The sequence below is a fragment of the Varanus komodoensis genome, unplaced genomic scaffold, assembly GCF_004798865.1.
Source record: "Varanus komodoensis strain SLA01 unplaced genomic scaffold, ASM479886v1 scaffold22, whole genome shotgun sequence".
In the NCBI taxonomy this organism is placed as follows: Eukaryota; Metazoa; Chordata; class Lepidosauria; order Squamata; family Varanidae; genus Varanus; species Varanus komodoensis.
Genome location: NW_025335606.1, coordinates 11309468 through 11326853, shown reverse-complemented (window position 1 = coordinate 11326853; position 17386 = coordinate 11309468). Strand labels below are relative to the sequence as shown.

Here is a 17386-nt window from a genome sequence, read left to right as displayed (position 1 = left end):
ATACTGTTGTCATACAGGGACGTTAACTCTCCATTTTACAGGGATGTTAACTCTCCATTTTACAAAACTGACCTGCAAATTGAATTGCATATACCTATATATAAATCCAACCTTTAAACTGGAATTATAGTATACTTTCTTGGAACAATATATCCAACATAAAAAATAATATTCCTTACATTGGACAACACATCCATCCCCCCTCCCCCCGCTGCTGCCAGCAATAAAAGAACGGTACCTCCAAGCATCGATCTTGCCATCTACGAGCCAACATTTCAAGGAGAGGTGGTCTAAATTTATCCAAGCCCAACAGGTCGGGGAGCATAACACAATGCATAGCAGCAAGTTGACTCCATCCTGTTAAGAAATACATGAACTATATAAAAACTATTAGGCCAACAGTTAAGTACGACTATATTTATCAGCAACCCTAACTGTATTAGTCAATCAGAGCATTGCCTTGGTTTGCTTGCACACAGGGAGTCCTCCTCACGTCTGCACTGAATGGGTAGACTAACATTAACGCAGTATAGTAAAGGTGTGCATGTGAGCCTCCCTTCCTGATAACAAAGGCAATCAAAATTAATTGAAGCTCATAATAATGACACAAGCTTTATATTGTTGCCTTTGCTCCTGGCTTTCCATCTCATCTACAAGGAATACCTGCTGTTCTCTATAACTTTAAATGGGAAACAATGCAGAAAAGGTAAACAAACTAATCATAACTGAAACAAAGCTGTATTGGGCATTAAATCAGGAAACGACCCATCCCAAATGATTATCTTTCTATAACATGCACCTGTAACTTATTTCTAAGCCAACTAAGAACCCCCTTTCCTGAGCTAAAAATGAAGCTGGAGGCCTTTGAGCAAAGGGTTGCATGTCCAGGGCAATCAGAAAAATACCACCTTGTTCCTTCTTCTTCCCTTCTGTTGACCCTCTGCCCAATGGGATTCATGATCCAAAACCACATCATGTTTCATCCCAAAGATCGAATCCAAAGTTGACCTTCCATTTGTGGAAAATATCTTCAGCTCACAGACACCTTGAGTACAAACATGCTTAACATATTTATATTTATGACTCTGTAGCTACTTTTGCCCATTATGATAAGTCAAGATTTCTGGTTAATTCTGGCTTATTGTAAAATGAATGCAAACCATTCATTTTCCTTTTTACATGAACAGGTAAAAATTTAATAGGAAGGGAGAACATTATAACATTCATACCCGAGATCCTATTTTGTTACTCCTAAACAAGTCAAGATCGTCGGCAAACACTGGTATCAATTTTCCTGCCCCCTTCCATTATTAAATCCAGAGGATAGATGAGGATGAATGACACATACGAAGAGATGCCATTTTTAAAATGAGAATCTCATTTCCCTAGACTTGATACAAGATTCAATCTTTAACTAATCTTTCCTCTTCTGCCTCAAATAATTTTTTCCCGATCAATTTTCTTCTTCATGCTCTAGATTAATCACATGATTATGGACACAGAAATACATGGAAAAGGCTGCAATCCTGCCCTGCACCTGTGGGGGTACAGGCCACCACTAGCAACAGCTCAGCAGCAAGAAGGGACAGAGCCTGTAAGGATGACTAAGGTACTGGTGTGTTATTATGCACAACAGGAGAGGGAGGGAGAGGGAAGTGGTGGCGTTGAGTTAGCAGCTGAGAGAGACTAACATGGATGATCACACTCTAAGCCCCTCCCTGTTTTATTTGTAGGAAAGTTACACCTTGATCAATATTTCATACTCCTTCCCCATAGGTGTATAGAGGAAGAGTGATGGAGAATCATTAGCTACAGCACTGGCGATTCATGTTCTTGGCAGATTGTCCTGCATACTCAATGCCATAGCAACAAGGCTGGAAAATACGTGCAACTCCCAAGCCCAAGCATCATGTTTTTTATTATGATTTAGGGCTGCAGCTATGAGCAGGAAAACAATTAGGTATCACTCTCAGTCTTTTGGGGGTCCTGCTGACCACACTACAAGCTAAACTAATTATGCACAGGAAGCAAATTATGCACAGGATTGCAGCCTATAAGTAAAGCCAAACATGGACATTCAGCCATCCAAAGGAAAACAACAACAACATCCCACATACAAAAATCAATTCAATACTAGTTTTCCAAGCCAGAAGAGAAAGACACACAAAGTTTTAAGCAACATTATTACTCGACCAAAAGCATCACATTAAATGCTCTTTATGATGTTCACTAATACATGATTTAAAAGGCAACTACTTTTATGGTGGAATTGTTAATGGATCAATATGCAATACTTCAGAGGTTTATTTGCAAATAACTAGAAAGCTTCATGTCTTACATGCTCTTATTTTAAAGTTTAAAGTATGTCTAGGCTCATGCACACGTTATATGTTGTGCCAATTTTAGTGGACTCTAATAGCTAGAGCTAAAGGAGGACTATTTTGTTTGCTGTGCCAAAACAGATCTCCAATTTTATTTTATTTTTATTTTTAAAAAAGCTGCCCTGCAAAACTATTTGCTTATTAAATTGCCTTACTTGCCATTACTTTCAATACCCTCACTGATGTCATCATGTAATTAAGTCTGACTGGTTACACAGAATTGTGGCATCATTTCCTTCACTGAATGATACCTGTGTGGATGGGATAATTCATGTGACTAATCAAGAAGAAAACAGAGCAACACCCAGGAAAAAGATGAATATCAATACAACCTAAGTGATTGAAAATTCCTACCCTAGTAAAGCTGAGTTTCTACTCAAAAACTGAAAATGGGGAAAAAATTGTTAACATGCAGGCAATTCCAGCTGTCTAGGAGGTAGGCTGGTTTGGTGCTTATCTGTAATGGGTCACTTATAATCACTGCTTAGAGGAATACCTGCAACTCCTAAATGGAGAACTAAATGAAGCACTTGTCTCTTAGCATGACAACTAAGGAACAGAATGCAGGGGAACTATCATAACAGTGGGTTAAATCATATGTGAATTAGTTCATTAACACAAAATTTGCGTCGTCACCACCAGATACAAACGCTTTTCAACTGATTCCTAAATTAAGCTAAGGACAACCATTGGTTAACTTTGGATTGTTTAAGCGATGACTAACACAAAGTTGCTGGGTTCAGACACCATGGTGACAACAACGGGAAGTCCTGTTCCTCTCCTTCCTACTGCACCTCCTCTCCCATAATTACTCCAGGGAGTACCCCAGTGCTTGGGATCAAATCTGGGGGAGGAAACACACTTGAACTACTGAAAAAGGAAAAATCTGTTCAGCTAGTGGTCATATGCTACACTGGCAGACAGTCACAGTGGGACAGAATCCATAAACAGGAAAAATTTATGAAAATGTCTGCAAGCAATGTGAGTTACACTTAGAATCAGCTTAGTTCTACTGAAGTTAACAAAGCTAAGCAGCAATAAGTTTTTAGGCCCTTGAAGATCACAATCTGAATGCCTGTAGTTACCCAAAATCTTGCTTGTATGACTTTTGAGAGACTCCCATACTAGCTGAAGGTCCTTCTACAAGAAAAAATAACTAACACAGCAACAAGCCTGAACTAGAAAAGCATACACAAGTTTTCAGGTTTTTCCTTTGCCATTAGAGATTAAATAATGTCAACAAAAGTCTTACATACATTCCTACTGAAATAAGGCCATCTACATTCTAAAATGAAGCTAACTGTCCTTAGAGAGATAATTTACAAGGTAATTTTTTTTCTCTAAGCCCCAAAAGGGTCCCTACAGTTGCAATTCAACTGTGCAAACTTTCACTAGGAGAGCAATTCAGAAGGCAACAGATTTCCTCTAAGGCCCCAAAGTATCCCCACAGTTGGAATTCAATTGCTCAGACTCTTATTCTGTAATTGGGATAGTTAAACTATGCTGCTGTTCCCCCTTTTGGATCCCTTCCTGCCACCAAAATGAAAAAGATTTGACAAATTGAACTTAAATAACTCAATACATTAAATATAATTTCTTTCCCAGTCAGATAAGTTAGCTGTTTAAGTGATGTACAGTCATCGCTTAAAGAAGGCATGATCTGCCCTAAAGGCAGAGAAAATGAATTAAGGCTAATCATTAGTTGCAAATAAAGGTTGCTAAGTGAAGCTTGTCTTCAAATTGCACAGTGAATGAATGTGTGGATTAAGAGAGGCATGTAACAACAACAAGAGAGCAAGTTAGTTAAGGAAAAAAGGCAAGAAGATAGAAACGGAGGCAAGAATACCTTCATTTACTAAGAAACAGGTATGTAAAGGAGGAGCAGGGTCAGAGCCAGAATGATCAGCTTCAGTGCTAGCAGAAACAGCAGGAGCAACTTGAGCAGGAAAGAAGAAATAAAGAGGAAAATGAAGACAGACGTTCCCAGAAAAAAGAAATGGTTAGTATTGCTAAAGAATGAAGGAAAACAGAACTCTCTGGGGCTATATTAACTGAAACCATTACCATACAAGCACCTTCTGAGAAGTGTGTCAGGTACAGAAATATAAATCAATTACAGAACAGAGGAACATAATCCGGTTACTTCCAACTGCACTTCAGCCAAAGAATCACTGCACCAATTCCATTATAAGGAATGGGGGGTGCAAGGAAGTGGATCGAAACCCCAGCCACAGTGGTGCACGGCATTGGAAAGCAAATGTCACGATGGGCGCTAGTCTGTTGGCCCTTAGAACACACACCATTATGAGCCTAAAGAAGAGGGATACAGACAGTCAGCTGCACCAGCACACCTCCCTGCCTCCTGAATAAAGCCTAATTTCGAAAATTTTGACCTTTGAAAATTGTTTTAAGGCCAGGGTGAATAAAACACCTTGAAAACTAATCTCTTTTAGGACCACGTTAAGATTGATTTAGTGTGCATTCTCCATTTCTTTTAGTGAGGAAGCCACTTAAAAGTTAATTGCTCAAAATAGTTTTTGCCAAATTAAAATTTCTGCAGTTTTATGATGGCCATTCTGTGAATTGGGATGGGGTTCTTATTTTTAATGTGAAGGCAGTCCAAAGGCAGCCATAAACTTTATAGTTTCACTAATGCTCCATGAATCAAATTATCATATGAAAGGACAGGCAGACCTTATGGCACACACCATTCTACAACCAGAGGTCAATGTTAAGATTTAGAGGTCACTAGCTGACACTTCCTTCTTGCAGAGAATTACCATATGTCATGCACAAGCATCTTCAAATTAATCCTTCTCCTTTATTCCATTGCAGAACAACAATAGGTTCAGGATCCAGAACAGATTAAGCATTGTTTCCTGAATGGTATGTTTGGTTTTCATGCAGTGAACTTCTTTTGTCACTCTTAAGACATCTGCTATGATTTCCACACGAATGCATCATGGTGGCACGCGCAAAGCAGTAAACCAGCTCGCATGTGCACACCCCGGCCCCAAAAATAGATGCACCAGAGTTCGTAAAGGACTCGCACTGATACATTCAAGGGATTTCCAAAATGCACACTTGGACTCCAATCGTAAGTTCACTGTTCGATATTTAAGCTTCGCTCTTTTGTGATGAGGGTGGGGGAAGAGGACAATCTCTCTGGCTGTCACTGTTTATATCAATCAGTGCAACTGAAAGCAACAACAGCTGGCTTGGTAGGCTGGTAGCACTGGGCTCCCTGGCAATCTGAAAATAAATGCTGCATCCATCGATCACATTCAGCCTCTCTCCAATTTATGCTAACTGCACTGCAACGGCTCTAACTAAGTTGAAGTTAGAAAAATACGTAACGTCATAGGGGCCACTTCGAACAATACAGGGTGGATGTGGAAACCTTTAAATGGAGCATAAAGATTTGGAATTTTAAATCTTATGGATGCTACTTTATATGTTTAGTTTTCCTATTTATGAGCAGGGCAGAAAGTCAAGAATTTGATAGTTTGACTGATGACTCAAAGATTCGTCATTAATAGGTATTCAGAGGGGTGGCATTTTTTGTGTGGCCTCCCTCTGCACATTGGTTTAGATAAGACAACAGCAAAGTGCTTTTCCCAGTTCAAGACACAACAAGGTTTCTCTGCTATTGAGAGAAAGGAAGCCTTTTTCACCACAGTGAACACATAAACACTGAAAATTAATTTAATATCAGCTCATTTGTCCATTAAAGACAAAACAGTGAAATGAATGAAAGCTATTGTTCACTTGACAGTTCAGCTATTAAGCTGACCTTAAAGAAAGCAGAAGTTTTTTTTCTTTATCCACTCTATTTCAAAAGGGGCAGGAAGACTTAGGAAACTTCACAGAAACTTCATTTAAGGAATCTACAATCATTGGTGCACCTGTATGCCCAATTTCCAGCTTGCCTTTCTTGCACATCTTTCCACAACCAGGCTACCACAATTAGAGTTTGTCTGCACTGAAGCTGAGCATATGGAAATGTACATGGCTTAATGAATTTTAAACAGCCTCATGACAAGGGATTACCCAATCTAGGCAGGACAGCCCTCCAACTTTGGTACAAAGCTGTTAGACCCATGAGGCACTGTCAACTTTTATTATTACCCATCTACTCATAAAAAACAGCTATATTTTAGTAAAAAATGGGATTATTCACACACCTAGGAAGAATAACAATCGCCTCTAGGCAAGCAGATAATAGGAAAGAGGGTAGTATGTTTTAGAATGCACAGCTTGGGTTTTGAAAGCTGTACGATAGAAGCTGGTTATATTCTACCTGGTCTGCAGACTTACAGGACCAGTGCTAGTAAAACTAGCAAAAGCATTAAACCACCCATCGTCACTTTGGGGGCCTGGAGAGCTAACATAGAAAAACTGAGGGTTCAATCCTGGTTCAAGCTATGCCTAATGACCAGGGGATACAGCTCTTGTATGCATAGACCAACAGAATTGGGTCTGCTTAATGGGTTACCTTTCTTTCATTCTTAGTTTCAACATGCTTGCTAGAAACATTCTGCAGTATCAGCCAGTTCCTCTATGGTCATTACAAAGGAATGGAACGTTAACACAACAGGAGCTATGGCTTCGTAAAACAACCGGAAACAAGCAAAAGCGCTTATTTCCAGAATGGGAAAAGTTGGTGGAGCGTCCTACCAACTCTGCCGACCAGCCCTTTGCTGGAAATTAGCATCTGTTACTTGTTACTGGAACCGTTTGCTCCCTGTTGTGCTAATGTGGCATTCTGCTATGCGGCGGCAGCACTGGATACTGCCCATTAGTTGTGAAAAGATGCAATTTTGGGTAAACACATGTACAGTTCAGTGTTGCTGCAACAAATTTACCCCTTTCCAAGAGCCAAGACCACTGCCTCTCCCTTTTCTTACAGGAGAGCACAGCAACAGAAAGGAGATCGCAGCTGAAAGTTCACAAAGAGGCCGGCAGCCTTACCCTTGCAGACTTAGACATACTTCATGGGACAAACCATTATAGGAGGGGTGCAGAACATGTGGACCCCTCTCTCCAGTGCAGCCATCCCCCCACCCCCAAAACTGGCAGGGGCAAAAACACAAGTGGCAATAGACGACCCTAAGTGGATCTCGGGAGTATAAATGATTGTCATCACTCCCTGCAAAAAGCTGCTTCTTCCTGCCTTAGAGTTTGCATGTGGTTGCAATGTTGCATGTGAAGTAGCCTTTAATTATGAGCATCAAATATAACCACACAGGGCAGAATCTGGTTAGGTTGGGGAAAAGGGTGATAAGAGGCTTTAGTAAGGGATTATGGCATCTAATTCAGGAAGATGTATTTGTATTGCACCATGAACAAAAACACTATTATGAATGGAACACACAACTAATTTTCAAAGGTTTTATAAAAAAGATGCCTTGTGGCCCAAAAGTTGAGCTGTCAACAGTCATCCTTAGGAAAGCAGAACTGCGTGAACAAGTCTGTTGGCACGTTCAAGGGCTCAAATGTTATTGGAGCCATAGCCCGTTGCTGGTTCTCTAGGGCAGGGATGGCGCGGATGAAAACAATCTAGTGCTTCAGAAGTTGTTGAACTGAGACTCTCTTCACCATTGACTAAATTGGCTAAGGCTCACAGGAGCTGCAGTCCAACCAGATCTGGAGGGCCACACATTTCCTACCACTGTTCTGATTGATTGATTGATTGATTAGATTAGGATCACGCAGAGATAATTGCTGAGTGCCTTGGAGCTTAAAGTCACCTCACCTCTGAGTACAGGAGATGGCAATATTTCAGAATCCATTATACCAAGAATGAAAGAGAGGAACAGTTACTTCTGGAGTAAATGCAGACGTTTTCCCCCTCAGGACAACCAGTGATCTTAAGAGGAATGCTATTTTTCCAACCATCATCAGTTTAGGAACAAATTTTTGTACAAAACCTGGCCACCTGGCAGCTGCAGCTCTTGCTGACTTCCCTGAACTGAACTGCCACGAGTTGAGCTATCATGTGTCAACACCATTATGTGACAAACGTCACTTAGATCATATTTCATATACATTGGAAATGGTTTCCAAACTCATGGTTGCTATTCTGCACTGAAAGGCCATCGAGGGTGAGTGCAAAGCATTGTGGGTGGGATGAAGATAATCACCAGTTCAACCCGCAAAGTGCCTTGAAGTCAAGTGCAGACAAAGGGAAAACGCGGCTTCTGTGGACTCAAGAATGGCATGTATGCAGCAGACATCAGTTTCATCTCTTATGAAAGTGATCACTTATGACAACATTTCAATTTAATTTCCATGCAAGAAATCATGTTTTGCAATCTGTTGTGAATTAATTTAAATTCAGAGCTGGTGTCAGAATGTGTTTTTTTTCCCCCAAATGCCAAAAGGAAAGAGATACCAATCAAAATTATTTCAGAAACTCCAACTGAACTCAATTATCTCAAGGGCCTTGAGGTTACCTTGCTTAATCAGCCCTTGAGCTGCTGGACTAGCAACTGGAGCAGGAGTCTTCACTTTAGCAAGCTCAGGAGTCCCTGGTCTAGGTGGTCTATAAATAAAATTATTGAGAATTGAGCATATAGGATCAAGAAATACTGCACACTTCTAAGTTAATGGTCCGGCAGGGTGCCACATGAGAACATCTTGAGAATGGCAGAAATCTCACATCATGTACACAGAGACATCTGGACCCTTTTCATTCTTTCCCACTCTCTCTCTCAATACATTCACCCCTACCTACTGCCAAGTCTCTCACACACCCTCCTCCCATTAGATTCCTTACACATCCTGTTGTCCTTTTTGTCCTTTCCAGGAGCCTTTTGGACATTCTGCTTGGGTCTTTTGCCCAGGGTGAATGGAGAATTCAAAGTGTTGATGTTGACCTTTAAAGTCCTAAATGGTTTGGGCCCCGAGTATCTAATAGAACATAATCCTCCATATGAACCTGCCTCGACCTTTGGATTATCTTCTACAGCCCTTTTTCAGGTGCTCCTGCTGAAAGAAGTTAGCCAGTTGGGTACTAGAGCAAAGACCTTCTCTGTTGTGACCTGCTGTTCTCCCAGAGGAACCTGGAAGCTACACTGTTACCTTTCTGGCACCAGGCAAAGACATTTATCTTCCTCCAAGCATGCTAGATTGTTCCTCATACAGTCATCCAATGCTGCCCATACATCACCAGGCCCTGCTACTAGTGCATCGGGGAGCTAGTGAGTCCGTATCTGGAAAAAACCCAAACTTGCCATTTCCAGAATGGGACAGGTCAGAAGGGAATCCCACTAATCTGCCCTCTTCTGGAAACAAGTGTTCTGACTCATTTCAGGGGCTGCTTTAGGAAGAGCTAGCTTCCTTTTGTGCCAGCGATCAGTTCTAACAGAATGAGTGGCAGTATTAGATGCTGTGCTCAGCTTTAGACTTGTTTTGTTGTATTTGCAACCTTGAGAACCCTTTGTTTTAGGACAGCATAATAAAATACCAACCTGATTAGAAAAAATAGGAATTGTAACTTTGAACTGTACTTAAAATGTTGGTTGAAGCACCGTCCCCAAAATGGGGCCGATTGCATCTACCTTGAAGCAGAGAGCTTTCGAAGAAGCTGGACTAACGCTAACTAACATTTGGAAGAGTGGAAAAAGTAATCAAGGGATTCATTTATCGCTGGGATGCATGTCAAAAAAACCAGGATCCAAAAGTAAAGAATGCATAAATATATACAATAGAAGGGAACAGTAAAGGGAGAAAACGACAAATGACGAAACAAGAATATGATATATTTTAAAGGTACCTGGAAGGTCCCTTCTTCATGTGATCTCCAATGAATGTTGCATTTGTCATGCTCATCAATGTGTTTGCCAAGGAGATAATGGAGAGAAGATGCTGAGTAGTTACTGCACGGGAAATGCCGTATGTACCCCTGATATGTCCCTCTGGGAGAGACACAGATTTTCCTACCTCAATCTCACTAGAGGGAACCTTGCTGATAGGGTGATTGTACCCAGGAAGCATCAGGGACATGTGACCTCCCCTTGAAAGCAAACCGAAAGAGACAGAACAGTGAGGCCTTAGCATGCCCAGGCGCTCACTGCAAAGCTCGTCTAGGACACCGTTCAAGCCCCATGCATGGAGGCATGACATAAACAGCTTGGCTGTGTCCATGGTTAGGTTATACTCTAGGAGGGTTAATGGCTTAGATTTGCTGGACCGATACTCTGGATCACTGTCTTCCCTCCTCTGCCTAGATTCCTCATCCTCATCATCATCATCCAGAAGATGTTCCTTTATGTTCTCTTTGATTGTTTCTTTGACCTGCTGGAAGAGGACTGCTGCTCGTTTGCCACCCAGAAAGGAACCCCCTTTGTCAGAACTGCCAGATGCTTTCTGTAAATTCTCTGGGGAAATAAGGGCTGTATTAGGCCTCGAGGCTTCTTCAGTTAGTAGCTGAATAATCAGGGCTTCCACATCAAAGAAGAGCACGTGGACATCTGGGTCTGTTACGTTAGTCTTCAGGGCTTGAACCATCAGAGAGTTGTGAGAATATTTAGGCAAATTTCCCTGCAACAAACATGGAAAAGGATTATCCTTTTGGTGTGTACTGCTCTCTCTGTGGGCTTTTATGCAGAAAACTAAACACAGTAATAACATTTGAAAAACACGAAATGTGCATGATTCAGGTTTGTTATATGTTTAAAGTTAAAAATGTCATTACATGTGCAACGCCAAAAAGAGTCTGAGAACAGGAAGACAGCAGCATGCATTTGGTATTTTTGGTATTTTTTCCATGAATATATATTTACTAGAGTGTCCACTATGTACTGTTTTTATGCAAACCAGCAGTCCTGCCAGATGTCCCAACTATAAGTACCTTTATTAGACTAAAGTCACTATATATATTATATAAAACATAAGTTTTCATGTTCTCCACACCTTTTTGTGGGTCCTGAGAGAAGGTTTGTTTGTTTGTTTTGTTTCTATATTGCCTCATAGCCAAAGCTCTCTGGCAATAAAAGGCAATAAAAATGTCTTAAAATCTTATTGTCCAACAGTGTTCCATTCCAGATGTGAGCTTGTTTCTGAGCATCAGAAAACCACTAGCCTTCAATGATCAAGGGAAGGAAGAACACGAGGTTTCATTTATTTTGATTAGTTTCAAAATTCCTTAGATAAAAATTGGGTACATGAGAAGGGGTCACTGGGAATCCTCTCTGATCTTGCTTGCTCAAGTCCTGTCACATATACACCTAAACTCCAGCCCAGAAGTCATATCTACATTAGGCCAGGATGGGAAAGCACAGAGGTTGGTCATTATTTAAAGCTTCAATCAGGAACAAGCAATGGTTGATGGCACCAGTCCCAGCATCAGGGCTTTCCCAAAGCTGCAATTACCTACGCTGCTTTCTAGAGCTTTCCCCTCAGTTCAGCCAGTGTTACTCTCCAGACCGCCATATTGCAGCTGGACACTGCCTGGCCAATGCCCAGATCCAGGGAGCTGCTAAACCATTTCATGCACATGTTGTTGCCCCCACCATCACAGCAATGCTTCTTCTCCGTCCCCCGCCAGCTTAACTGCTTATGCATGCAGCCACCTGCCCTGGAACATTCAGCATAAATTGCATTTCATTACTGAGTCCGATGGAAAAGCTGCACATGACAGCAGCAAAGTGACAAGGTTTCCCCCACCTCTGCAGCCAGTCTATAATAGTGAAATTAACGAAGGGTGTGGAACACTGACAGTGATGTGTCTCCAACAGTTCTGGAGAAAGCACATCTATTTCATCACTTCTCTTTACCACCTTTCAGTATAATTCTCTTGTCACAAGCAAAATGCTCTTGTTGCAGCATCCTGAATCCCCAAGAAAAGTTTCCAAAGGGAAGCAATAAAAACTGACCCCTTCTGAAGAGAAAAACTAACAAGGGGTTAATATTCTCTTGCCAATATCACCATTAACTTCTGCTGACTGGGTCTGCATGATGCAACAACCCATCCTGGGTTGTGAAAAAGGTGTGGTGGGATTTGCACCCCCTTCACAGCAACATCTACTAAGGCTGTTCCTGTGATTCTAGATGGTCAGGAAACAGAAAAATGTGAGCCGCCCCCTTTTTGGGGAGCTGTCAATTGGCAGGAAAAAAGCAGAATAAACGTTTTAATATTGAATGGCTCACACATTTCCATGTTCCCTAATGTCTAGACTCTTGGGAACAAGTTGAAAAGTGAGGATACACTTACAACAGTGTTGTTTCCACCACACAAAAAGAGGTTCTTTCTGTGAAAATGGTGTAAATCAACCATCCCCTTTTGTAAGCATAGATTGCTTGTGCCCTGGGTTTGGCTGGATGGCTCACCTTTTTGACAGCTGTCAAATCACACCAAAGGGGGAGAAAAAGCTCTTTCCATTTACTCTAGATATTGTTACATCTAAGTCTGTGTATTTTATTTTAGTTATAACCAGCTCATAATATCTTATGGCAATATCAGTCAGTCCATCCATCCACCCATCCACACAGCCACCCTTCCAAGCAGCACATTTACTAGTTAAATGCACCAGTCCAGAAAAGTATTAATGATTTCTAAATGTCAGCATCCAATTGTTATGGACTTTGGTGACTGCAATTCCATGTTTTTCAAACTGATCTACTGAAATTGCTGTACTGTATGGGCTTCTTTACTTGTTCTGATCAAGGAGAGGTCTTCCTCTATATTTCCATGATCATACAGGGAATCTACTAAGGCAAAACGTCATCAGTCATGGTGATTGAAGGAGTTATGCCCACTAACTTATCTGGTCATGTTTCTCCTTAAAGTAAAATGTTTTTACTCAGGAAGTTTTTCATCAACTGACCTCAACACTTCTAATGTTGCTTTGATCTCGCTTTTGGGATTAAGGAAATTTGCTTTGTATCCTGGATTTATGCTGTGGCTCTGGTTGCATTCAGCAGGATTGCTGTGCAGCTTTCAAAGTTTTACAGCAGAGCAATCCTATGGTCTCCTGGGCAGTTTCTGGGGGCCAAAGGATTTTTCAGATTCTGGGATTCAACCTTGGAAAAGAGGTCCAACCTTGGAGCTAGAGATCTGCACACAAATTCCCGTCTGCCCACTGCAGCTGCCACAGAAAGAATGGCACTGGTACAAGATACTGCACAGAGTATCTGTAAAGGAGGTACTCCAGGAACAAGGAGCAAAGTAAAATAAAAATTGAATGGTATCTAAAAGCCTGTGCATATCCAAATGTTATGACAAATAGAGAAATATATTAAACAACAGCCACAACAACCACCACCCAGTTGCAATCCATTAGTGAAAGCTAGCAGACTGAATCATAAGTAAAGGATAAAACAACCAAACAAAGATGAGAAGGAAAGCATGAATGGGTTGGCCACTACTTTTCCTCTTCTAAATGTTGACTGAAAAGACAAAAACATTCTTCTACAAGTACTACAGTGATTCTGCATGCATAAAGAGGAAGCTTAAAAGACCAGAAACTCATCATAGGAAAGGTTGTATGTATATTCTGTCAGGCAAATGTATTGCCCAGTTAAAGTTCAATAAATGTATTGCCCTGGAAACCGTGAGCGAATGATAGGATGACTGAGCACCAAGTCAGTCGAGTAGTAGTGGAAATATGGCTGGATAATACAGTCCACTTGAGATCCTTCTGCTCAGTTTTGCATTTGTGGCTCTTCCTGAATTTGAACAGAGCTAAAATCTGTATAACCTGATGTGGGATTGCAAACAAAAAACTGAAGATGAGCTTTAAATTCCAAGAAAAAAATGCGAACTTAATAAGAAAAAGTGGATCTCTGATGCCCTCTGCTGTTCTACAGTCAAACCTACGTAAAAAGCAAGGAAACCCTTTGTTCAAAAGAATCCCATGCAACTTCTCAATGTACTTTTATGTATGCAGTTTGAAGTTTTACTGCCAAAGTCATGAGCAAAGTGCCACCATCTCACAATGCTACTTACAGCACGAAGGACTTGTTTATTGAGACATATATAGCACGGGATTCATTTTATTACATATTTATTTAATTTATACATATACTTAAAAATCTTTTTCTTGAAGTAAGTCAGATCAGCTTACACAATTCTCCTCCTCTCAATCTTATCCTCATAACAGCAACCCTATGAGGTAGGCTAGGCTGAGAGTGAGTGCCTGGCCCAAAGTCACCAAGTGAGCTTTGTGTGAGGTTTAAAACCTGGATTTCTCAAATCCCAGTACAACACTCTAACCACTCTACTACACTGTCTGCTAAGCAGCAGTCTCTAATCGCTGAGTAACTGGCAACCTATCATTTTAAAAAATGGCATCTAATGTTATTGGTACATTGGATGATGCTGGGGCAGTTGAACATGATGGTGTTTGGTATCAAGACTACACAAATGGAGTGAAAGAAAAGTTGGATCCTATGACCTGTATAAATTATACAGATCAAGTGAAACTTGCAACAAAATGTTGGATCTTCTTTATTCATTGCATTTCTGTCCCAACAGCTGAATGTTGCAGTATGGGGTGCTTCTGTGCAGGATCATGTCCATGCTATTCCTTTCCATTTCCCATCCCCTCATTTTCTGTCCTTGCCCCCATCTCCAAAGACAGTCAGCATCCCATAGTCCCTGAGCACGTTTGCTCTTGATTGGGCCATCTGAGGAAGGTTCATTCTCACTTGGGGGGAAATGCTTCCACAGATATTTCTCGCCATCTCTTGTACAGGGGGTGGTATCATTTTGGCAATATAAGATTTGACACTTAATCAGAGGATTAAGAGTGTGATTAGCATGCAGGAAATAAATAAAATATATGCACATCTATTAATATTCCATTAGAATGGGGAGGGACAGCTTTTATGCAAGATTGTCACCTGCCTCCTGGAAAGTTGATCAGTTCCCCTTTGGTTTATGCAATTTCTCAAGGAATCACTCATAAATTTTCTATCCCACTCCTGCAGCGATACAAACTTTTTATATATATACCAAACAGAGAAACTGAGAGTGTGCTGTGTTCTAAATTCTAGCATGACTCAGTAGCTCTATTGAGTTTCCCCACCCCTATTTGAATTCTGCCATCTCTGATCAAATGAAAAGCAGCAGACACCATTCTGGCCTCTTCCAATACTGCCCAACAGCCTCCCTTGGCATCTGATTTGACATTTTGATTGTTCCATTCCTTATTAAAATGCTGCACGGGAGCCATAAGCTTCCTAACATCTAATCTGACAGATCTCCTGGACAAAACCTCCAATGTGACTCGTTATACCTGTCACACACAACAACCATGATACGAGCACAGTAAGAAGCAGCATGCATAATAGACAAAGCTGCCACTTAATCCTGAAGTGGGAGACTCTGGAGAAAGCATAGGTAAAGACTTGCAAGTTTTCTCTCCGAAAGAGGATGCTACTCCTCTACTCTCTCCAGGCAGAAAAGCATTACCAACAGAGCTTCCTACGGTCCAGTTTACAGATCCCAAACAGCCAAAGATAGCAGGTAAAGCAGGAACGCTAGGCTACTGGAAAAGAGACAACCCAGAATTCCCCGTTTCCAGGCTAAACAACCCAGACATGGAGCATCCCTGAGTTCTTTAGCCCTTCCTACTTGCAGAAACAGAGATCAGATAGCAGGAGCCAGAACACTTACTCTGTACAGAACAACCCATAGTTTAAAAAACAAACATCTGCACTGTTGTGACATAAAAATCACAATTTTTATTTTGATCATTGTGTTGCTGCAGTGATTAAACAAAATCTTGGTGAACAGTCTGAAGCATGTGAACAGAGTAATTCCATTGCAGTAGCACTATGCTTATTATGGTGCTCAGGAAAACATTACCTTGGTGGTACACCTGATTGAAGACTGATTGACCATGAATTTGATGAGGATGGGAATTACGGCGATTGCAGCCAGAGATATGAACCCGGTTAAAAAATAAAGGACATGCACTTCTTGGAGAAGAAGCACAAATGTCTATGCCATTGAAAGACTAGCAGAAAGATGCAAGTTCATGCTTCAGGGAAATTCATTTTCATACCAGAAACAGCCACCTGGGCTGATTCATCCTGCAATATCGCATTAGTAGTAGAAACAAGCTTCAGCTCAAAAACTCGGGGATGTCAGGGGGTCTGAGCAAGACCTGAACACACATTCTTGACTTCTAGTAACAGTAACCCCACAGGGTGGACTGTGTATCTGTGCCTTGCAGCCACAGACCTCTTGATCTCAAGAGGTCTTTGCAATATAGACGACACCTTTCCAAACTCACAGCTCCGCTAGGTGACAGGTATTGCACCAATAGATAAGAAGAAGCATTCATAGTCATCATTTAATAGCTACTTTGACCTGCTTTCATCACCAAAGAAAAGGAATGAAAAGCTTACTTTGTCAGAGGAGTCAGAAGCTAAGAGGTTTGTGGCAAGGGTCTGAAGTTTCTGATGGGCCATGTTTTTCAATGCGGCGAGGCTACGTCTCGTCATGGCCTGTTTTAAGTTAACAGCGGGATGGCTAAGAGAGTCAACTGCGGCAGGCACAGCCTCGTCACAAGCATTCAGGATCTCGACAGCTGTTATCCCCATTACACAGCGATCCAGGGCACCTTGTGAAGACAGGGAGAGGATGAAAAAAACTGGCTATAGCAGACATTAATTCAAACTTTACAAAGTTTACCAGGCAGTAGCAACGAGGCCATATTGTCCCTCTATTTTTCAAATGAGCAAAGTATTAATTAATTAATTAATTAATTAAAACGTTTCTATGCCGCCCCATTCGCCGAAGCCTCGGGGCGGCTCACAACATAAAGAAAAATACAATAATAACAATATAAAAATAACAATATAAAATAAATAACAATATAAAAGAAGTCGCCCTGGCCAGATAAAATAAGCAAATACTGTTAACAATTAAAACGATGCTTAAATAAAAAGGTCTTCGCCTGGCACTGAAAAACAAATAACGACGGCGCCAGGCGGACCTCTCTGGGGAGCGCATCCATAGATTGGGCGCCACCGCAGAGAAAGCCCTCCTCCGA

The 17386-nt window shown here is 41.2% G+C and overlaps 1 protein-coding gene across 3 annotated transcripts in view; it reads right to left on the bottom strand.

The window, feature by feature from the left end:
• The window catches only part of WDR7 (WD repeat domain 7), a 234924-nt gene that overhangs the window by 181926 nt on the left and 35612 nt on the right, over positions 1 to 17386 (bottom strand). For 2 of the 3 annotated variants that reach the window (XM_044431250.1, XM_044431251.1), the window contains exons 14-18: positions 16740 to 16954; positions 10159 to 10925; positions 8837 to 8925; positions 4228 to 4317; positions 239 to 357 (exon numbers count right to left, since the gene is read on the bottom strand). In XM_044431250.1, coding sequence (XP_044287185.1) covers positions 239 to 357; positions 4228 to 4317; positions 8837 to 8925; positions 10159 to 10925; positions 16740 to 16954 — 1280 coding nt within the window. The remainder of the gene's footprint in view (positions 1 to 238; positions 358 to 4227; positions 4318 to 8836; positions 8926 to 10158; positions 10926 to 16739; positions 16955 to 17386) is intronic. The other variant, XM_044431252.1, reaches the window with a different exon arrangement.